Source organism: Metarhizium robertsii, assembly GCF_000187425.2.
Source record: "Metarhizium robertsii ARSEF 23 chromosome Unknown MAA_Scf_2, whole genome shotgun sequence".
NCBI lineage: Eukaryota > Fungi > Ascomycota > Sordariomycetes > Hypocreales > Clavicipitaceae > Metarhizium > Metarhizium robertsii.
The window spans coordinates 3,512,283-3,532,918 of record NW_011942160.1 but is presented as its reverse complement, the minus strand read 5'-3'; the positions used below and the strand labels follow the sequence as shown (position 1 = coordinate 3,532,918).

The following is a 20,636-nucleotide window of genomic DNA, read 5'->3' as shown; positions in this document are numbered from 1 at the left end:
AAAAAGCAACAACAAAAAACTCGACGACATATTTTCACAGGATAGAAAGGGCAGGGGAGGCGGGTAGGAGCAAAAGAGTCCAAGAACAGAAGGGGGAATGTAAATCACAGCCTGGCTATCATTTGTTTTTGGCTCTTTAGGTAGTTTGACGAGGTGGCCTTTGGAACAACGGGGGAAGCTATTTTGGCTTTTTACGGCGTTGGTTTGTAGATACGGGGCTGCAATGATGACCGGATACATATAGTTGCTTGTTTCTCAAGACGTGACGCGCACCACCGGAGCACATGATTGCGAGCGAGGGCTGTGTAACGCTGATGAATACCGGCTGGCGCAACTATGGAACTAGATGTAAACTACTTCGTACAGGAGGACCAATGGCTCTCATCTAGCTGTCCAACATGACACCGTTTCCAAAAAGGCCTAGATTGACACCTCGTCGGGAGGACACCCGTACAAATGTAGACATGTTCAATCCAATTTTTCGCTCTGTTATGAAAAAAAAAAAAAAGTATCCAACACGGGTCTTTTGTTAACCTAACGGCTGAATTAAGATCCCAGGATAAGACTCCTATCTTGTCTAAGCTTTTATAGAATAAGTGTAATCCAAGCAGTGCCTTGTGCCACTTGGTGACAAGACGTAAGATTTTCATCGGCACAGGTAAGAATATATGGCATGTATGTTCTCGCAGTGTATGAAAAAATGTCGCTTAGTGTATGTGCATGTGTATGTGTCAAGAGAATAAATAGCGTGCACCGATGTGGTGCGAAGGGGGAAGCCACGTAAAAGACGCTTATATGGCCCAGCTGCCGCGTCGTTCTCGTACACCCCAAGCCAGAGGGTCGAGGTTATCAAGATCCGGATGCTGTCGGGCCCATTCCGTGATGTATGTCCTGAGGGCTTTCCATCTCGGGCACCGGTCGGTCTCGCATGTCGCCTGCAGGCTCATCTCGAGCATGTGACCCTTGGCCATTTGCCTCTCGTCGTCCCTGCAGAGTTCCTCTACGGCAACTCTACTAATTTTGGACAGCTCTCCGTCAAAGTAGCGTGCCGTGGCTGGATAGCCCAAAGACAGGTAATTGTATACTTGGGTGACGAATTCGTCGTCGAACTCGGAGGCAATCTTTTCGTCCAGCTCTACCTGCGCCTTTTCGCGGCGTAACCGATCGTCCAGGCCGTGCAACATGTGCAGGCCCTTGGACTGGCCGGTCCGAGAACGATGCTCTGCACGGGTAGGGCTTATATTATTCAAGCTTTCAGACGAGTTGGACGACGAGAACATGGACTCTGGCTCGTCGCTCATTGACCGCGAGTCGAATCCCGCGCCGTCCCGGGGGCTAGCCGGTGGGTAGGGAGTAACGAGCATGTTCGCCCCGTGGAATTCCGCCGGGACAACATACTCGGTGTTCGACTCTGACCGGCAGCAGAATCCTCTCCAGAGACCGCCTTGGCCTGTGACATCTCGATTTTGCTCTTTGTAAACGTCGTGGTTTGCGAACGGGTGGTCCGTCTCCAACTTGGTCTGTTTCGGGGACGGACATCGCCGAAAAGTCAGGTCCTTGCCGAGCATCGGAGGCGACGCGGCTTGGCGCATAAGATGCAGCTTGGGATCCTCTGGTTTTAAGCCGAACGCCCCAAATGGCCGGCCAAATGCGACATCCGGGCCGCGGTCTACCGGGCGAAGAAAGGGGCTGTATCCGACGTCTCTCTGGTCTGGGGACGGCCGGCCGTACGCCGCATCCCCGGGTTGAAACCTGTTACCAATCGTAAAAGCAGCATCAGGCCGTGAAAGAGGTGTCAAGGAATCCCTGAGGTCTTGTAGTTCAGCCATGGAATCTCGTCTGTCCTCGGGAGGGATCCTATTGGTCGTCGTCCACAATGGATCGGGAGGCACAGGCAGATCCATCTTGTCCAGATCCGAATCTGTCCGCATTATGGTATCCTCATCCACACCACCAAACGCCATCTCGTCGTCACCCCGCTCATATGCCAATTGCTCTGCATGGCTTTGCATGTGCTTATGCCACCAGTTCAGCCCCAGATTTGACGACTTCCTCCGAACCCTGGGCTGCATGCCATTGTCCTTGTTTTGAGGTGTGTTTTCTGCGGAGTTGTCGCTCTCCGAACTCTCTCTAAAGTAGAAGTGAGCAACACCGCCCTCGCGAGCTCTGCTGTTGGGGAACGCGGCCAGTGCAGCTTCTTCCATCTGCCTTGCCGCCTCCCTGGCAGCAATTTCTAACAGGTACTCTTTGACACCCTCATCCTCGGATTCCCTCCTGGTCGGCGGAATCCATGGAATCGACTCATCATCTAGTGCCTCTCCATGCTTCCTCCTGGGCTTTGGCTTTGCCACGTAAATGTGGTTGGTGTAGGGGGTAATGTCGGTTTTATCAGTCGGCCTGGTAGCCGGGCCCGGGTCGCCGACTCTCCTGGTTCTCCTTGATGTCTCAATCAGCTGGGGTTTAAATCGACGTCGCTGTCGCGGTTGTGGCATCGGCGGCGAGGCGGATCGGGGCGATGGCTCAGGCGTCAACTCCGGGTTCGGGCCCCCTGGTTGCCCGCCGGGTTGGGTGCCCTTGCGGTTCGATTGAAAAGTCGTCTCTATCGGCACCGGCGCGAAGCGGCGCTTGGCCAGGTTTAGGCTTGCCATGCTGGGCAACTATTCGGAGGCTGCGTGCGAGAAGGCTTTGGTGGTTGTGGCTCTCAATGACAGGAATGGGAGGGGGGCAGGCACGCAACCCAGGCACGCATCCGCGTACAGCAAGCCGGCGACCCTGGACTTGTCGCCGTCGTCGTCACGGCATGCAAACAAAATGGAGCGATGGGAAGATTCGGTCGGAATTACGAGTCCTGAGAGAATCGAATTTGGCATTGGCGGGATTGCGTTGCCAAAAGGATGCTCGACAATGTAAATGAGGGGTCAGGGGTCGCTGTGCCCGATACAACCAGTGGCAATCCGTCTGGGTGCGCAATCAGCGACATGGCCACTTCACGATGGTAATAATAAAAGGGACCTGTGAGTCTTCCGCTTGTTCGTGTGGGGCGAAGAAACTTGTGGCCGTTGGTGGGGTCTCGAACCATGGTACTGGTGAGGTTGAAAGAAGGCCCACGATGCTCACAAATCCGTACTGTACAGACCCTGTGTCCCCTGCGCCAGATACTTGCGTGCCCCGCCAAGTCGTGTGTGTTTCGCGGGGACTGAGCGTTCCCACGTCGACACGTTCAGGCACCACCATGTGCATTTCACACAGTACAGGTACAACTGCCCAGGCTGGTGGGTCATGGCCTCAGTTCGTTCATGCCTTCCTTCCACTCAGCTACGAGCAAGGTACGTACCTAGTAACTTACTCTGTGCTCCGGTTTGCCCGCCAAATTCACAAGCTCGAAAGCATGTCCTACATGCACCCTGATCCAGACATGGGCGGTGCGCTTCAAAGGAGCACAAGATCATCTTTTCCCAAGTTCCATGTTTCAGTGGCAACGCCTAAAAGTCCCGAATGTAACGATTGTTGACATCATTTCTGTAGCCTCCCCGCGCTCCGTCACCACCGCGTGAATGGCTTTCTGTCTCGACAATGCACTCAAAGTCCGGGGCCAGGAATGGAAGAAGAATATTGTACGGCTAAGGTCATCCATCTTCGCGTCGATCCTGCAACACCAGTCGGTCGACCCTTTGGTTCACCGCTCGTGTCTAACCAAGCATTCTGCAGCCGCAACAAGCGAGACCACATTGTTCCGTTCTCGTCAAGAGAGCTAAAGGGGATTGGATTCAGCTAGTAATCCAGCAAGGAGCATGGCCTTGCATGCCTCTCAAGCTTCGGATCAGCTTGACTGCTCAATGCGCTTAATTTCTCCCCGTTCCAATCGAAGCCAAGGCCCCATCCAAAAATATGCAGCCAGGAACCATCCGCGGGAGCTAGTAACCTCTTCCACAGCTCTTTTTGCATTGCCGAGCGACCACAAGCCATCTTCACCGACAATTGCACCGAGTATTGGTGCTCGAATAAGGTTGACAATGCAACCATGGCGTGTTGCTGACGCGATTCGCCGAATGCGATAAGGAGCATTGTTCAATGTTGCGATATGATGCGCTATCTATAGCCAGGCTCTCTCGTCCACTCCGTTCTGGAATAGTCAATGCTTTGTTGCAATAGCTGCGGACGTACTCCGTACTTGGCATCAGTAGTAGAAATTACCCTACACCGGACAGAACTTGTTTTCCCCTCTGAGTCTAGCAAATAACCTCACCATTGACCCAAGGGTTAGAAAGTCTAGCCATGACTACCAAGGTGCTACCAGGAGAATAAATACTTCCATGTTGTCTTGGTGGTCTAGGTGGTGTTACTTGTCGTCGCAGCGTCATAACTGGCCGAGCCTCCATAAACTCGATCTTTCGTCAACTATGTAGGCTCTTATAATGTGAGTTCTGTTGGAAGTAACAGAATAACTTTTCTGCGTTGAGGTTTTCTTCCACAGTAACCTTGACATCGGCGTCGAGATACTCGAGAACTTGGGCGTTTTACACATTTCCTGGGACCAGAGGATGCAATATGTCGTGGAACTCGTCAACTCCTCAAAAAGAACATATTCGCCTGATGGACTACACCGACGCAACCGTAGCTGTGTATGAACCTATACGTGGATAATTCATGGGGTTTTCCTTATAAACATAATACGAATGATTGGTGTGTGAGGCGAAGAGTCGTGATATAGTATATACCTCGACGTTGGGCTGGGCATCCGGAGTCCGGCCGCAAAATTCGATCCTCATGAAGAATGACGCATCTAGTACATCAGAGACGCTTATAAACACGGGCTGGTGTGAGACAGCCGTAATTAATACCTGTTGCGAGACACCTTTCTCATTTTTCTCAAGTCGTTTTTGAGTTTCTTTCTTCTTGTTTGTTTCAGCTAGTAGTTGCTGTTATTAGTACGGACCAAAGATTCGCCCAAAACGACAAATGACCATTTTATACACCCATCGTCAACAAATGCCACCCGCAAGCCACAAATATCAGGGTTAGGGTTCCCACTCTCCCAACTCCAACGGCTGATAAGCCGCCAGTCTTTCTTGCCCTCGATTTACAAAGTCGGATCGATTACATCCGAGTCGAACCACAGCTCTTTCCCAGCCGTCGCCCGCAGAACACATAGCTATATACAACTTGTCGACTCATTCCCGCCCCATACTTGGACCAATGTTCCTCATTATCTTCTGGCGCTCGTCCATGACAGCTCCTCCAAGCAAAAGGGTCTCTTATGAAAAATGCCTCAATCCAACGACGGCGAGTCTCTCGCGCCCAGCAACAGCAACGCAGAGGTCAACCGCACCCGCATAGAATGGCAGCTCTACACATCCCACTTCCTGTCCATGTGGAACTCGCGGCTCTTCGAGTTCGGCGCCGTGCTCTTCCTCGCATCGATATTCCCCTCGACGCTTTTGCCCATGTCCATCTACGCGCTGATCCGCAGCTTGTCCGCCATGCTCCTCGCGCACCCGCTCGGCACATGGATCGATGGCGGGAATCGACTCAGCGTCGTGCGCGTCTCGATTCTGGGCCAGAGGCTCGCCGTGGCAGGGAGCTGCGGCGTGTTATGGCTCATCGAGGTGCGCATGGGGGCCTTGAGTGTGACGGGCGTGAATGGCCTGTTTGCCCTGCTCGTGGCGTTGGCGTGTGTCGAGAAGCTGTGTGCTACCATGAACACAATTGCCGTTGAGAGGGACTGGGTAAGTTTCTTTTCTGTCTTGAATGTCGTCGAGGTTGCTCATTCGGCTAGGTTGTTGTCATGACGGAAGGGGACGAGGATTGGCGACGAGGTACGTTGTGTCCCTGGAACGCCGAAGAAAAAGGCTAAAAACGTATGCCATGACAGTGATCAATGCGAGAATTCGCCGTATTGACCTCGCATGTAAACTCGTCGGGCCGTTTGTTGTGTCCCTCGTCGCAATGGCGTCTACCATCATCGCCATCTGGACCGTGCTGGGCGTGAACATGGCCTCTGTTCCCATCGAATACATCTGCATAGAGAGAGTACGTCGGTCTGGGCCCTGCATCTCGTCTTTGCTTCTCACAGCCGCAGGTATACAAGAGTGTTCCGGCCCTCGAACGAGTCTCCGCCGATGAGGAAATTGCGTCGTCTTCCCGAGAGGATGAACAAGCGCCCTCGGGCCTCACCTCCTTCATCTCAAATATCCTGCCTGTGTCTTCGATCCCCTTCTACATCCGCCACCCCGCCTTCCTCCCCTCTTTCTCGCTGTCTCTTCTTTATCTCACAGTCCTCTCCTTCTCGGGCCAAATGGTCACATACCTCATGTCGGTCGGCTACACCCCATTACATGTAGGCATCGCCCGCACAGGCAGCACCATTGTCGAACTAAGTGCCACCTGGGTTGCGCCCCGGCTCATCAGGAGAATCGGTCCTATACGGGGTGGATTATGGAGCTTAAACTGGCAGATGGCATGTTTGGCAATCGGCGTGTGTTGGTACATGATAGACCTAAACAAGCAAGAAAGCAATGCCTTCATCTCCGCAACAGTCTTGGCCATCTGCGTGGCCTTCAGTCGACTGGGTCTTTGGGGGTATGATCTCTGCGCGCAGAACATAGTCCAAGAGGTAAAAAAAACCAGTCATCATGTCCAAGTTCAAGGATTTCGTTGGTTCTGATTCTCGAAAAAATAGGAAGTCGAAGCTACCCACCGAGGGTCGTTTTCCACAGCAGAAGCAGCATTTCAGAACCTCTTTGAGCTTCTCTCTTTTGCATCTACAATCGCCTTCTCCAAGCCAGATCAGTTTCAGTGGCCCATGTTGATTAGTATCCTGGCGGTGTATATTTCGGGCATTCTGTATGCCCTATTCTTACGTTCGAGGAGAGGGCACTTGTTCCATGCTCCGCCGTGTTTAAAATCTAGAACCGAAGGAAGAATAGCTTTAGAGTAATAACCACAGCTATTATACATATAGACAGCCTCTCTATACATAGCCCTTACAAAACTAAAACCATAGTTTTGTGGCATTCACACTGTAAAACACGCCAAGGTAGCAATCAAGACGAGACGGAACGTTTTATGAGATTACATTGACACGTGTATGTCATCGATTTTTTTTCTTATCCTATCCACCCCAACGCCTAAATTTAACCATGACGCCTTCAAATACATTGGTAAATATTTTATTTGCTCACAGCAGCCTCAATAGACTCGATTTGCTGTAGCACCGAAGCCTTGCTAGTCCCACCTGTGGAAGTGCGTTTCTCGACGCTCCTCTCGAAGTCAAACACGTCCTTGATATCGGCCTCAAACAAAGGCGTAATCTCTCTGAGGTGCTCGAGGCTGAGCTCGGAGATGGAAATGTTCTGCTCTTCCGCCTTACGAACCACGGACCCAGCAATGTGGTGAGTCTCGCGGAAAGGAACGCCCTTGACGACGAGGTAGTCGGCAACATCAGTGGCCAGCATGTCGGCTGTGAGAGCAGCCTTCATCTTCTCAGGTCGGATCTCGAGGGTGGCAATAACCCCAGCGGTAATCTTGACACAGTCCGAGACGGTCTTGATGCAATCGATGAGAGGCTCAACGGATTCTTGGAGGTCCTTGTTGTACGAGGTGGGGAGACTCTTGAGTGAGGAAAGGAAGCCAGAGGACTATATTCGCGGTTAGAGCCAGAACTTCGTGCAATAGTCACCAAAGGGGTCTCGTGTGCTCTCACCTGTCCCATAACACGGCCCGCCTTGCCGCGAATAAGCTCCAAGCTGTCGGGGTTCTTTTTCTGCGGCATCAAGGAACTACCTGTGCTATACGCATCGGCAACCTGCACAAAGCCAAACTCGGCCGTGGAGAAGAGAATCAAGTCCTCGCTCAGTCGGCTCAGGTGCACCATCAACAAACTGGCCCACTGCAAAATATCGACAACAAAGTCACGGTCTGCAACGGCAGCCAGGCTGTTGGGGTGGATGGAAGGGAAGCCAAGATCCTTGGCCATGAATTCGCGATCAATGCCAAAGGGATTGCCGGCCAAGGCACCCACGCCAAGAGGGCAGACGGCAACCCGTTCCTGGACACCGCCGAGACGCTGCAGATCGCCCAGAATAAAGGTAGCGTGCGAGAGCAGCCAGTGGCTGAAGCGGACCGGCTGCGCGCGCTGCAAGTGGGTGTATCCGGGCATGAGAACCGGCAACGAAACCTTGGCCTTTGCAGTGAAGACCTTGAGGGCTTCCTTGAGCGATGCGGAGATATCATCGAGTTGGGACCGTGCCCAGAGTCGCATGTCCACGCCAATCTGCTCGTTTCGGGATCGGCCAGTGTGCAGCTTGCCAGCAACTTGAGTGCTGATGATCTCGCCAAGTCGCCTCTCGTTGATGGTGTGAATGTCCTCGTCGGACTTGGGGTTGATGACGAGAGTGCCATTGTCCCATTCCTCGCCGACTTTCTTCAAGCCGGTAGTAATTTGGTCCAGCTCGTCTGCGGTGATGATGCTGAGCTTCTGCAGAGCGCGGGCAAAGGTGATTGAGCCCTGGATATCAGCGTGGCAAAGGACCTTGTCGAAGGAAAGGGACTCGTTGAACTGCATCATCAGGTCGTCAAGGCCGCCTGCAGGAGATGAGTCAGCATCTCTAGATATTCCTCGCGGGGTGCTTGTATGGGATCGTGGTTGACGTACTGCTGAAGCGGCCGCCCCAGAGAAATGTGGAAGCAGACTCGGAGGCCATTGTGGACAAGCTGCGCAATTGACTGGCTTGTGATGGCTATGGCTTCAAGTCAATTAAATGGGTTTGGTCTGAAAACTTCCCATATGTTGACCAGGAGGATGGCGTTTGAGGCAAAGAGCGGGAAAATGAGGGGCATCAATTGGTGGCGGGTCGCCGACGTCGGGCCAGGAACCAGCATGATCAGTGACTCTGACGCACAGGCGTCATAGGTTAACCCTAACCCTAACCACCGTAACCTAAGTGGGCTGGTATCGGGATCATGTCTTCTAGGCCCTCCTGTGGATGGTAGTGGCTGCTACTCTATTGGCGTGTACTACTTGGCTCGTAATGCTTGGGGATTTCGGTGTGTTCATGTTGCAATACCAGACTTGATATACTAGTAGTATTGACATAACTACTTTACTTAAGTAGATGTCTGGATGTCAAGTTTAGTGCCGGTTAGCGCTGGGGTCTGGAGCAATCGGCGGGAGCACTGACCACTCAAAGACTTGACCAGCTAGTCGATTTTGGGATCTAGGTGTCTGGTGTTGTGGTCCGCAGATTCATCCAGATCCGTTGACCTCGGATTCCTAAAGAACAACAAGACAACAAAAAAAAAAACACGCTATAAATCGGACCCCAATTAATGTTTGAGGATTACTTGGGTAGACGTCTCGGATTTTGACCACGGTGTATGTATTGTCCAATGATGCACAAATCCAGGAGCAATGTACTCCATATCCAGGCCTTGGTTGCATCCTAAGCCTGGAGGAAGCTCCCAACATTGAGCCTTGCGCACGACCAACAGGGCATCGTCTCAATCGTGCCACGTCTCCATTACTTGAATGTCAGGACAGGGCCTAGGAGATGAGACGGACGGGTTGGTTGGACACGCAACCCGCGTGCTATGGCCGTCGTCTTTATCTGTTACTCAGCGCTGTCACGTCTTGGTACAATGTTCCAGTTCATCTAGACCGCGGTCAATGATACGTTGATAGGATGTTGCCGCTAAATAACCTTCAAATAGTGCAGGTACCAAACACTTACTATACTTTAAGTAACATTGAAGTACCATAGCTGCCAAGTGCCGCTGAATCGCTGGCCGATATGGACCATCGGTGCCCTAAAAACCACCATCAGCTTTGTAGGAATAGTAAGACACTACTCCGTACTCCGTATGTACAGCTCAGGCAGGGACAAGGCGACAATAGGGCTGTCAGGGATGGTGCCTGGGCGTAGCAAGTCTGGGCTGGGATGGAAACCAATGTGGAAGCGGATGGCCGCGACAAACGAGAAAGCAGACAGGGAACATCAATCATGGCATGGTGGAACCACGCGGCCGTTCCCCGTCCCTCCCGTGGCGTCAAACAAAATATGGACATGGCACGAGTGGCTACCGATCCATTGACATTTTTTTTTTTTGAAAGAACATGTGTCGTGCCTGTGTGCCTGGTGTTTTGACTTCAGCCACAGCCGTCTCGTTCCTGTGCGAAAATTTTCGCAAGTTCCTGGTTCCTGGCTCCTGGCCCTGGCAAATTGGAGGCCCCATCCCATACGAACCCAGCAGACATGACTTGCGTATAAATAGTGGGCAAAAGTATAACAACACATTCGGCCTCGTATACGGCCAGATTGGCACATGTATGTATGGTATGGATGAATGTGTATGCATGCATTACGGAATGCTTGTAGAAAAATTCATCAATGTCCGCGGGAAGGCCTCCTGAGAGCCCCTTAATTCCTCTGTACGGGGTACACATGCATGCCCAGAGTGTTTGGCTACCTACTTTAGGTATCGACCAATCAACTCTCGTGTTTGCTCGTCCAAGGCCTCCAGATCTTTGTTCCTGTTGAACAGGCCAAACTGGTTAAAGAGAAAGTAACGGTACCAGGCGCACATGCAACGGGAACCAAAGACTTGCTGGATTTTTTTTTGGGCTTTTGCTGCAGTCAATTTTCTTGCCGTTCCCATTCACAAGTCCCACCACCAGACGTCTTGGCACCTTTTGCTTTGGCTGTCCTTTTCGCTGTCTCGCGCCGCATCCGCATTCGGCCGTTTCTGGGGTCACGGCACCAACATGGTGAGTTTTGCTGTGGTCAAAGTTTCGTGGTAACATTGCACGGCCCATTCGAGGAAAACACTCCAACAAGTCTGCGTGTACGGCGTGCAGAGCATTACGAGCACACTCAGCAATTCTCGTACCTCGTACCTCGAGCCTTGGAGCCTTGGAGCCCTCTCCCGTCACAACCTCATTCACTCTCTCCTGTACCACCAAACTCGGAAGCCTGCGCAGTTTTGATGACGGCGTGAGCTGTTGTTTGGCGCCGTTTTTGCTGTTTGGCCTATCGAGGTGGATTGTCTCTTTGCAGTCATTTTGGTTTTTCTCATCTTTATCGCGTCGCACCGCATCGTACCGCATCGCACCACATCAGAACATCACAGATCAAAGCGCATCCTACTCCGTACACAATCATTTCTGTTGCTTTTTGGCGCCCAACCTGCTGTTCACGACGTTGTTCGCTCATTGTCCTCGGGTGCTCCCAACCCCCCAGCACATTTTTGCCGGTTGGGAGAGCTGCGAGTGCGTGTGTCGTGAACGTCACGGCCGTCACGAGACTGGTTGAGATACATTGACCTCTTACGCCACAACTCTGCGGCTTGCATTGCATCAATTGTCACCAGACGCACGACAGTACTCGTACTTCCCAACAGACGCACCGCATAATACTAATTTTATATCCTGGGGTACAAACAATAACGTCAAGTCTGCTCGCACGGGAACCACGAGCCGTCACGTCCTTGTTTTTCCCGCTTCTTCTACCCGCGCCTGGCACTCGGTCAAGGCGCAAACAGCATCAGTCGCCATGACTGGTCCCGTCACCACCAACCATGACGACACGATATTGCACATCCCGCCTCCGGCCACGACAAGTCCCTCCTCGGAGCCATCACCGCCCGCTCGACCCGTTGCAAACCGAGCTGCAACGCCCCTAGGTCTTTTTCTCGACAGCTCTGGCTTCAGCAAACCGAGTAGCACCAAGGGTCCAACAACTGCTGGTGGCGCTGGCGCTGGCATGGGACCGACTGGGCACAGGGCCGACCTGTCACCCGCCGAGACACCAGACCTCAAGCTTGCTGCCGTCTCGCCCGCCCCTGCACATACCAGCGCCGTTGCTGGTGTTGTTGATTCAGTGCCATGTGCAGCCCAGGAACAACAGCAAAAGCGCCCCGATCCCAGCGTCGAAGCCGTCGAAGCCATCATCGTCAGTCCTGGTCCTGCCTCTGGCTCTGAGTTCGGCTCTTGTTTTGGCTCTGGCTCTGGCTCTGGCTTTGCCTTGCAATCCTCCATGTCTCCATCTACTACTCTCGGATCCTCGGTCCACAGCGTCCACAGCGTCCACAGCCCCAGTGCACCGGCCAGACCTCACCCAATCCAGGCCCCGTCCCCGGCCGACCCTCGAGACTCGGCCAGCCAAATGACAAAGTCAACGTCGCCCCCCGATCGCGACGCAGAGCTGACCTCGTCTGCCGATCTTGTTGATGCACGTCCGCTTCGTACCGCGAGTGTGAGGGCAGACACGCGCATGGTTCATCCAAAACCAATAGCCCGCCCGCCAGCCCTGAGCCACGGGATTCCTGACAAGTTGATCCGATCCGGATCCGCCGCAGGGAACATCGCCCAACTCGAAGCCACTGCTGAGCGGCTGTCCATGACGAGTTCCATCGACGACGCCATCCGCGACCTGCATGGCGAGCTGAAGAGAAGTGACAGCAGACGGTCAGCCAAGCTCGCACTGGCCACGATGGCCTCGGTCGACGAAAACACCACGTCTCCTGCTAGCCAGCTCACTCGACACCTGTCCACGACCTCCTCAATCGTCTCCACTAATAATGCTGCGAGACACGGTGGCTATTCCCCTGCTGGCTTCGTCTTGTCACCAAACACATCGCTCACGAGTCGCCTTCGATCCGGCTCCGGCAACTCGTCCGGAAGACAAGATGCAACCCACGATGCAATACTCTCTAGACATGGCCCTGGAAAGTCGTCCGTCCGCAGTGTTCGCTCCACCAAGTTGTCGCTTGCCGAAATCTCCGAGTCGGAGCCAATATCTTTGAACCAAAAAGCCTTTGACGAGGCCGACGCCGCCCCGCCACTTGAAGAGCAGAGTGCCGAGAGTCTCCAGTTGCCAGAGGAAACCATCGTGGGCACGTCCGGCACCGATGCATTTCATCAGCTGCATGAGGACACCCTGGGACCCCAACCTGACTCTCAGCACGCTCCCATGCATACGCTGTCCCCAGCACCACTGGGTCCAGAAGAGTACCAATACGAGCAACGCCCGGGGAGCGTCCATTCCAACAACACGTCCGAGCAGGCTCGCGATGCTTTCATCGACTTTGACGGTGTGCACTGGGAGCCTCAAAACGAGGAAGATTTGTATGTGCCACCGGAAGTAGAGCCGGATTTGCCAACTCCCCGCCCTATACCCATCTCGATGCCTCGCCCAACCTCCTATATCGACCCTTCAAGTGGTCAGAAAATGCTGTACTATCCTGCGCGCGTCCCTGCTATGCTCAACCTGCCCCCCAAGTTGTCTTCCAAGCCCAAGGCTGCCACTAGGAACCAAAGGAGGTCCCAGGTTCTCAGCATCATGATGGACGCTCCTACTACTCAAGACATCTCGGCATCTCCTAAACGGAACCGGCAGTCCACATTTAGCGATCTGAAGGGCATATCTTCTGCCGCACAGGAGGCTCCGGTTCGAGATTCATGGCTACCGGACCCCATTGCCAATCACCGAGACTCTTTTGCTGCGCTGTCCTCATTCGACCCTTTCGACGGCAGTGAAGCAAAGTCTCTGCACGCAGCCGCCGAAGACTCGCCACCCACTCCGCCGCCAGAGGAAGCGGCAGAATGTAGTGTGGTGCAGGACACCCTGCGCCGCCCCGAACGATTATCAAAAGCGCTCAAGGAGAACCGAAAGTCAAAGGCGTCCATGCTTGACACGTTGCCACCACAGCTTAGAGCCAGCGCTTTCTTTGATCTTCCGTCTGTCGCCCATGAAGTGGAGATTAAAGACGGCTCCGCCATGGCCACCCTCGACAGTATTCTTGACGCCTCTACCAGTGCACCTGTTAGTGCTTTCACAGATCATGTCTATGCTGGTAAGCTTGGACCCGAAATATATGGCAAAGCAAAGAAGAATACGGCTCGTCAATCTGTTGCTACTCTGAATGGGCTCGCCCCAGAACCCCAGGCGAAGAAGAGATCATCTATGATGTGGCTCGGAAAAAGAAACTCCAGCTACAATAGCGACGAACAGAAACGGCCGCACAGCAGCAGCATACCGGTTACGACACCCGAGGCAGATGGATCTCAAGACGGACGAAATGCCCCGGGCAGCATTGACAATGCTGATGAGGCCATCGAAGCTGATGTCGACAAGGGTGACAATGAGGGCGAAGATGAGGAAGGGGACGAGACAGCGGCTCCCGAGGATGCCTACCTCGGTCCTCCTACAACGCTGCTCGCTGAACTGCAGTTGCGCAAGCATCAGCAAAAACAGCGAGTGAGAAACATGGGCAAAGGACTTCCTAATGGCATGTATGCTACGCTTTTGGACATGGACACTGTGGCAGAGGCTCAGAGGAAGAACCGTCAGAATAAGAGAGTCAACCTGGCCTGGGAAGACCCAGACGCAAATTTAGACCAGAACGGATCCGATGACGAAGATGTGCCTTTGGCCATTCTTGCCGCGATGCAACGTGGGGCCAAGAATTTGGCAGATTTGGATCGGCCCATGGGTCTCATGGAGCGCCGAGAACAAGAGGACAACGAACCTCTGAGCCATCGCCGGGCTCGTCTACAGGGAATAGATGCGCCACCGCCTGTGTTGCGCCAACGCCACAGTGTCATGTCTTTATCTGCCGCCCAAGCCCTTCAGGTCCCATCGTCAACCCCCCGAGTGGAAGTTGTGCCGAGCCCTGAACCTGAGGTCGAGGAGTTGGAAGAGGAAACGCTGGGTGACAGACGTCGCAGACTTGCAGCCAAGGATGGGGAGCTGCCACTGGCCCGCCCAGTAAGCCGCGCTTTTTCATCCGAGCTTCTAAGCCAGTTTGGAGATGCAGAGGATGCAACAAAGGAGTCGAAGAGCAAGAAAGGTGATGGGAAGGAAACACAAGCTGCGGGCGCATCTGGTGAAGACGAGACCCTAGGACAACGCCGCCGACGACTGCAGGCAGAACGCGAAGCTCGGCAGCGAGAGATGAATTACGGCAACTTGGCGGGCGACCAGCCAGCCCAGGAACCTCGACGGCGACTCAGCCTTGCCAATGTGCTAGCTGCCCACCCCAAGAGGGAATCAGACAGACGAACACAGGAGGAGAGCCTCCGAGCCGAGGAACAAAGACGCGCCGCCCAAGACCGGGACGCCAAGATGGCAGCCATGAGAATGCAGATGCCGTCGTCACTCCCCCAGTCAGGGCTCGAACGATCCGGTGGGTTCCTAGGCGGTGCCTTCAATGACGGCACGGGCGGCCATGGGCCTAAAGCAGGTTTGCCCAGCACTGCTGTCAACAGTCAGGGCCTCTTGCCTGGCAAGCGGTCGAGTGTGATGACAAGTTACGGACCCGGCTTCGGAGCTCCAATCGGCCAGCCTGGGTACGGTGTAGTGAATGGCTATGGGCAAGGTTATGGGGGGCTGAATTCCATGGGTTCCTTTAATGGCCGGCCTGCAACGCAAATGTATGGCACTGGCATGATGTCTATGCCTATGAACAACGGGTCCATGGACCGTGTGGAACAATGGCGATACGGCGTCCGACCGTGAAGCCCACCAACAACAGTTTCCCTAGAGCGCGGCATGTGTTTTTCTATTGCTTAATTTTGTTTAATAGCATACGGCGACAAATATTCTCCTTTGTTGAGAAGAAACGGAATAGGCGAACTGGAGGAGACGGCAATCTATTCTGTACTGGTGTATAAGCATCATATACGCGGGAATGCATACTTTTTTTTTTGTGTGTTATAATTTGCATGTTGGCTTTCTTCGGTGGATGCATAGCATGTGGCTTTTTGTTTCTATTTTGGCGGCGAGGCGCTGGATATCTGGGACACTTACAATTGCGTTGGGAAATATCTATACTATACTAATTACATCTAAGAAGCAGTATTAGCGAACTCGAGGGCTTTGACAATAGGATACATAGACCGGCGCACTTGTATGTACATATCAGTAAGAAGTAAGAGACTTGTCGAAAAGAAACAGTACCTGCAGCCGCTCTGCGACAATGTGGACCGAGTGAAGCGCGGTGTCGGGGATACATATGTCGACGATATGTCTGTGATTCCTATTTCGGCGCAGAGTACCTATATTCGCCGTCTCCACTAGATGGATGACACCATTCCTGCGATACAGAAGTTGGAGGAGGATTTGTGGGCACGACAACCGCAAGTGGCAACGGGCATCTTGCATCCCAACGGACTTGAGTAATTTCCACAACCATGACGGCAGCCGCGGAGACGAGCGAAATATACCCCATTTCCGCATTCATACATGATCTGCCCGTCACTCTGAGTACCACGCTGGCTCGCGAAGCAGGAGCAGCAGCAGCATCACCACCGGGTTCCATCTCAGCGAGACGCCTCATCATCATCGGGGATGTTCACGGGCTACGGAAATCGCTGGAAGCGCTCCTCACCGCAGTGGGGTTTGACAAATCGCAGGGCGACGAGGTCATTTTCGTAGGGGACCTGGTGAACAAGGGCCCCGACTCCGGGGCCGTGATTGACTTTGCCGCGAGGATTGGCGCGCGAGGCGTGAGGGGGAATCATGACGACGCCGTCCTGAGGGCTGCTCAGCGGCTGAAGATGGGCCCAGCGGGCGATGACGACGACGACGGCGAGGATGGGAACCAGAAGGACAAGAAGAGGAGGAGCGTGAGCGCGCGTACCGCGGCGGCGCTGTCGGCCTCGCAGCTCGACTACCTCGCCGCGCTGCCTCTGCTGCTGCGCGTCACGGTGACGCCGTCTCTGCCGGGGATCGGGGAGATTGTCGTTGCGCACGCGGGGCTGGTGCCGCGGGTTCCGCTGGAGGAGCAGCCCGCGCACGCGGTGATGCACATGCGCAGTTTGAGGGCGGCGGAGGGGGGGGCGCTGGTGCCGATGGAGGAGGCCGGGGAGCAAGGCTGGATCGCGGAGTGGGATGCGTGGCAGGACGAGTGTGCGGGAAACGTGAAGACGATGGTTGTGTTTGGGCACGATGCCAAGAGGCGGCTGCAGAGGGGCAGGTACGCGCTCGGCCTGGACACTGCGTGTGTGTATGGGGGCAAGCTGAGCGCTTGGGTGGTCGGGGCGGGCGAGGCGAGGGTTGTGCAGGTTGACTGCGCGGATGAGGTGGACGAGGTCCGTGGCTCGTGATGTTGAGAGGGGGTTGGAGGACGTTGTGGTGTTGTGGTGTTGTTGCGCGGACTTTTCAAGTTGTCGAGTGCCTGGCGCATGGGTTGTTTTTAGGGTCTCTTGTCTTCAGGGACTACGAGCATTTGAGTATCCTCGGCAGGTTCGTTTGGCCAGGGGTTTGCTACGATTCTCCTGTCGTGCCTCGCAACCCCTATTAGCATGAGTGCGGTGTTGCGCGCAAGAGGAGTAATAGTCTCCCCCAGTTCAGACAAGAGAAGGGGTAAAGCAGCCAAACTGTCACAGTTTTTCAAAATACATACCTAGGTATGTATATATCCGAGTGCTTGGTTTGCAGAGCGTGAAAACCACGAAGGGAAAGACTCTTGGTCAGCCGAACCTGTTCACAACGGCACACTCTACTTCTTTTTCTCATTCAGATAGGAAAAGCCCCATTTGCATATATTGTATTTATGTTCTAGTTCCTGCGTTCGTACGCTACCTTGCTGTATAACGGATAGGGTTTGTCTTGGAACCAGCGACAACTCGGCTTTACAAGAATGTTGACATTGCCCCATCCACAAGGACGTTGGCACCACAAACATAACCCGCGAGCGGGCTTGCCAGGAACACGACGACATTGGCCACCTCTTCTGCGGTGCCGAATCGGCGCAGAGAGACAGCATCCAAAATGCCCTGGGCATATTCTGGGTTGGTCTCTTTGAGCGTCTGAATACGGCTTGGCTCTCGTGACCCATCAGGGAGCACCTTTCCCGGTGCTTCAATCGGGCCAGGAATCACAGAGTTGATCCGGATACCCAGCGGGCCCAACTTGCGAGCATAGTCCTTGGCCAACGTGGCTTGGGCACGCTTAAACGTCGTGTACGGGCTTCCGGCGACATCAAAGCGAGTCTCGAATCCCGCCACCGAACTGACGACAACAATGGAACCCGACGTCTTTTCCAGGTGCGGCGTCGAAGCGTTTATAAGCGAGACAAGGCCGAGGACGTCGGCCTCGAAGCTAGTTCTCCAGCTTTCCGCCGTGGCTTCGGTGCTAAACGAGGCCGCTGTGGCATGTTTTAGTCGAGGCACTGTGGCATGTTTTAGTCGAGGCACTGGGTAGCGATCGATTGCCATGGGGGGCATCTGTCATACCGTTGGCAACGACGACGTCGACGCGACCGAACTTGCGGGCTGCCTTCTCAACCCACGTCTCTATGGAAGAAGGTGACGAAATGTCCACGGAAGTGCCAGAGGCCGTACCGCTTGGTTTGCTCTCGTCTAGAAAGGCGGCAAAGTCGTTGTCTGTGGCCGACCGGGAACAATACGAGACGTTGGCTCCCTGTGCGAGTAGAAGCTCGACAATGGCTCGCCCGATGCCCTTTGTGCCGCCTGTTGAGATGTGGCATTAGATACGTCAACTTTGCTCTGTAAGATGCTGAGAGAGACGTCGTGGAGGTTTTTGTATTTACCAGTGACCAGAGCGTGCTTGCCCTCTAGTTGCGTTGAGAATGAAGACATGATGGAGTCAAAAGTTGGACGCAGTTTGATGTTTATTGGGCAAAAAAAAAAAAAAAGGAAATTGTCGACTGTGCTAATCTAGATTCAAAGCAGCTGAGAGCCTGTGAACATTCAGTAATTCTGCAACGATATCATCGCACTTGATATAGTTATATAGTCGGTTGTACAGCCCAGAGCAGCCATGTTATTCACAAACTGCCACTCCACCAAATGCCTCGTGCTTGCGGACTTTGTATTTCTCATTTTCCTCTTTGGGCCAACCAACTCCTGCTACAAGGACTCTTGTGGACTCTGCTACCAGGGTGGTTATCGATTACACAGCGGCCAAATCTAACTCGTGCGCTCCATCTGCCGGCGACTTCTGTTGTAGATTTGTAATTTCATCGGCGCTGGAAAAACAGCTCAAGTCTGACTTTCCTATTTGGGAAACTATCGGCCTTGGTCCTCCGCTCCGCTCCGCCGGGGGGGCCTAAAAGCCCGGAGGGGACCATTTCTCAGCGACACCGCCAGCGTGCGCGAGGACTGACGTGGTTTTTTTTTTCAAACCCGCAAGAATCTCCCAAGTCTCGTCTAGTAGCTGGAGACAAGGCAGCTCACACTCCTTGACCTACCTGACAAACGCACCGGACTTGGACCCTGCTGGGTTGAAGTTGGCCAGAGGCCATGCCACCAAGAGTCCAACTTTGAGCGCCGGCGCATCCGGCATGGCGGAGGGAAAGAGGAGCGCGAGAAACCGCCATTTACCGACGAACCAATGGCCATTGCCGCAGAATGCGCTTCAGCGTGTGCATTGGACCAAAAGGGTCGAAAGGGCCACGACGCATACCTGGCGAGCTGTCAGTCTCGTATCGGCGAGCCTTGACCGGGTTCCGATGCGGGCTGCGGTGTCTGTAGGCCATGGGCATGTATTCAAATGTCGACGCCGGAGATGCCATTGGCGCGCCCCGGAGGCGGTCGGAGGCGGTCGACTGCGAAATCGGCGCATATACATAGACGCCAAGTGCTGGCTGTCCTTGACGTACGAATAAAGGGCTGTATTTTCACGCTTGGCATCGCAGCGCATCTTCTTCTCTTATACATACATGGCTACCTGCATCCTGCGCCCATGGCCCATTCCCCGGCTTTGACAGCCTGCCCCCGGAGCTCTCTGAGCTCATATGGCGGTTCTGCTTACCGGCCGACGAGCCAGAAGTCTGTTGTCCCATGTGGCCGGTGCACCTACACGCCGAGTACGAGGGACTTCAAGGCTCGCCCGGGGCGTCGCTGCCGCAGCCGAGCCGTCCCTTTGTGGCCGGTCGACACGGGGTTCCCAGTCTTGACGCACGTGTGCCGCGAGTCGCGCTCGTCTGCGGCCGGCGGATGCCAGGTCCCACGATACAGGCGACACGACGGGCGACGACGGGGCGGTGCCGTCAGAAGTCGTCCCGCTGCCGCTTGCGCTGCGGCAGTGTTGCGAGGAGGCTCGAGACGAGTGCGCGTCGCGGAGCGTGGGCGTGGTTCTCGCTTGGCGGCCAAGACGTCTGGTGGCTGGGCCATTTGACGATTCAGGCTCAGACCTTGGCCGAGTGCCAGAGGGACGGGACGTGGCGCGAGAGAAGGTTCATTTGATAATGGCAGGGGGCGGTATATCATGGGCCGGTACGTGTCGGTCGCCGAGCGGCCGGACCCCGAAGTCGTCCGGGTCAATGATTTGGATGGCGCGTTGGAACAGATTTACGTGGCATGTTTGTCGCGAATCGTCATGTAGCCAAAATCACTTGGTCAAGAGACCCAAGACAGTCAAGAGTCAAGAGTCAAGACACTCACACAGCCCGTGGAGGTGGTAACCACCATGTTGGAACATGTACAGTACATGATGCCAGCCACTTCGTACCGAGTCATACGGAGCGAGCACACAATGCCCGTTTCCGGCTTGTATCACACCAGTAGCAAATGTCGCCATGTTTGTGTGGGGGATGTTGCAATGCGAACCCCAGCCAGGGTCCGATTACACCATCCTGTCAAAAGTGGATAATGTCGATAAGCTATAAAAATTAAA

General features: G+C 54.2%; 6 protein-coding genes across 6 annotated transcripts; 3 read left to right on the top strand and 3 right to left on the bottom strand.

Moving 5' to 3' along the window:
- Window positions 1-791: 791 nt before the first annotated feature.
- On the bottom strand, window positions 792-2,648 carry MAA_05410 (uncharacterized protein; the record flags this gene model as incomplete). Its single annotated transcript, XM_007823408.1, has 1 exon — window positions 792-2,648. One exon carries the CDS (start codon window positions 2,646-2,648, stop codon window positions 792-794), a length of 1,857 nt encoding a protein of 618 aa, XP_007821599.1.
- A 2,616-nt stretch (window positions 2,649-5,264) lies between these two features.
- MAA_05411 (Ferroporti-1) lies at window positions 5,265-6,937 on the top strand (the record flags this gene model as incomplete). Its single annotated transcript, XM_007823409.2, has 5 exons — window positions 5,265-5,726; window positions 5,777-5,816; window positions 5,873-6,030; window positions 6,080-6,613; window positions 6,680-6,937. 5 exons carry the CDS (start codon window positions 5,265-5,267, stop codon window positions 6,935-6,937), a joined length of 1,452 nt encoding a protein of 483 aa, XP_007821600.2.
- A 232-nt stretch (window positions 6,938-7,169) lies between these two features.
- Window positions 7,170-8,702, bottom strand: MAA_05412 (argininosuccinate lyase; the record flags this gene model as incomplete). Its single annotated transcript, XM_007823410.1, has 3 exons — window positions 7,170-7,637; window positions 7,703-8,583; window positions 8,654-8,702. 3 exons carry the CDS (start codon window positions 8,700-8,702, stop codon window positions 7,170-7,172), a joined length of 1,398 nt encoding a protein of 465 aa, XP_007821601.1.
- A 2,844-nt stretch (window positions 8,703-11,546) lies between these two features.
- Window positions 11,547-15,512, top strand: MAA_05413 (uncharacterized protein; the record flags this gene model as incomplete). Its single annotated transcript, XM_007823411.1, has 1 exon — window positions 11,547-15,512. One exon carries the CDS (start codon window positions 11,547-11,549, stop codon window positions 15,510-15,512), a length of 3,966 nt encoding a protein of 1,321 aa, XP_007821602.1.
- A 674-nt stretch (window positions 15,513-16,186) lies between these two features.
- On the top strand, window positions 16,187-17,101 carry MAA_05414 (Ser/Thr protein phosphatase family; the record flags this gene model as incomplete). Its single annotated transcript, XM_007823412.1, has 1 exon — window positions 16,187-17,101. One exon carries the CDS (start codon window positions 16,187-16,189, stop codon window positions 17,099-17,101), a length of 915 nt encoding a protein of 304 aa, XP_007821603.1.
- A 528-nt stretch (window positions 17,102-17,629) lies between these two features.
- MAA_05415 (NAD(P)-binding domain protein) lies at window positions 17,630-18,598 on the bottom strand (the record flags this gene model as incomplete). The annotated part of the gene is made up of 3 exons (XM_007823413.1): window positions 17,630-18,168; window positions 18,233-18,469; window positions 18,550-18,598. 3 exons carry the CDS (start codon window positions 18,596-18,598, stop codon window positions 17,630-17,632), a joined length of 825 nt encoding a protein of 274 aa, XP_007821604.1.
- Window positions 18,599-20,636: the final 2,038 nt, after the last annotated feature.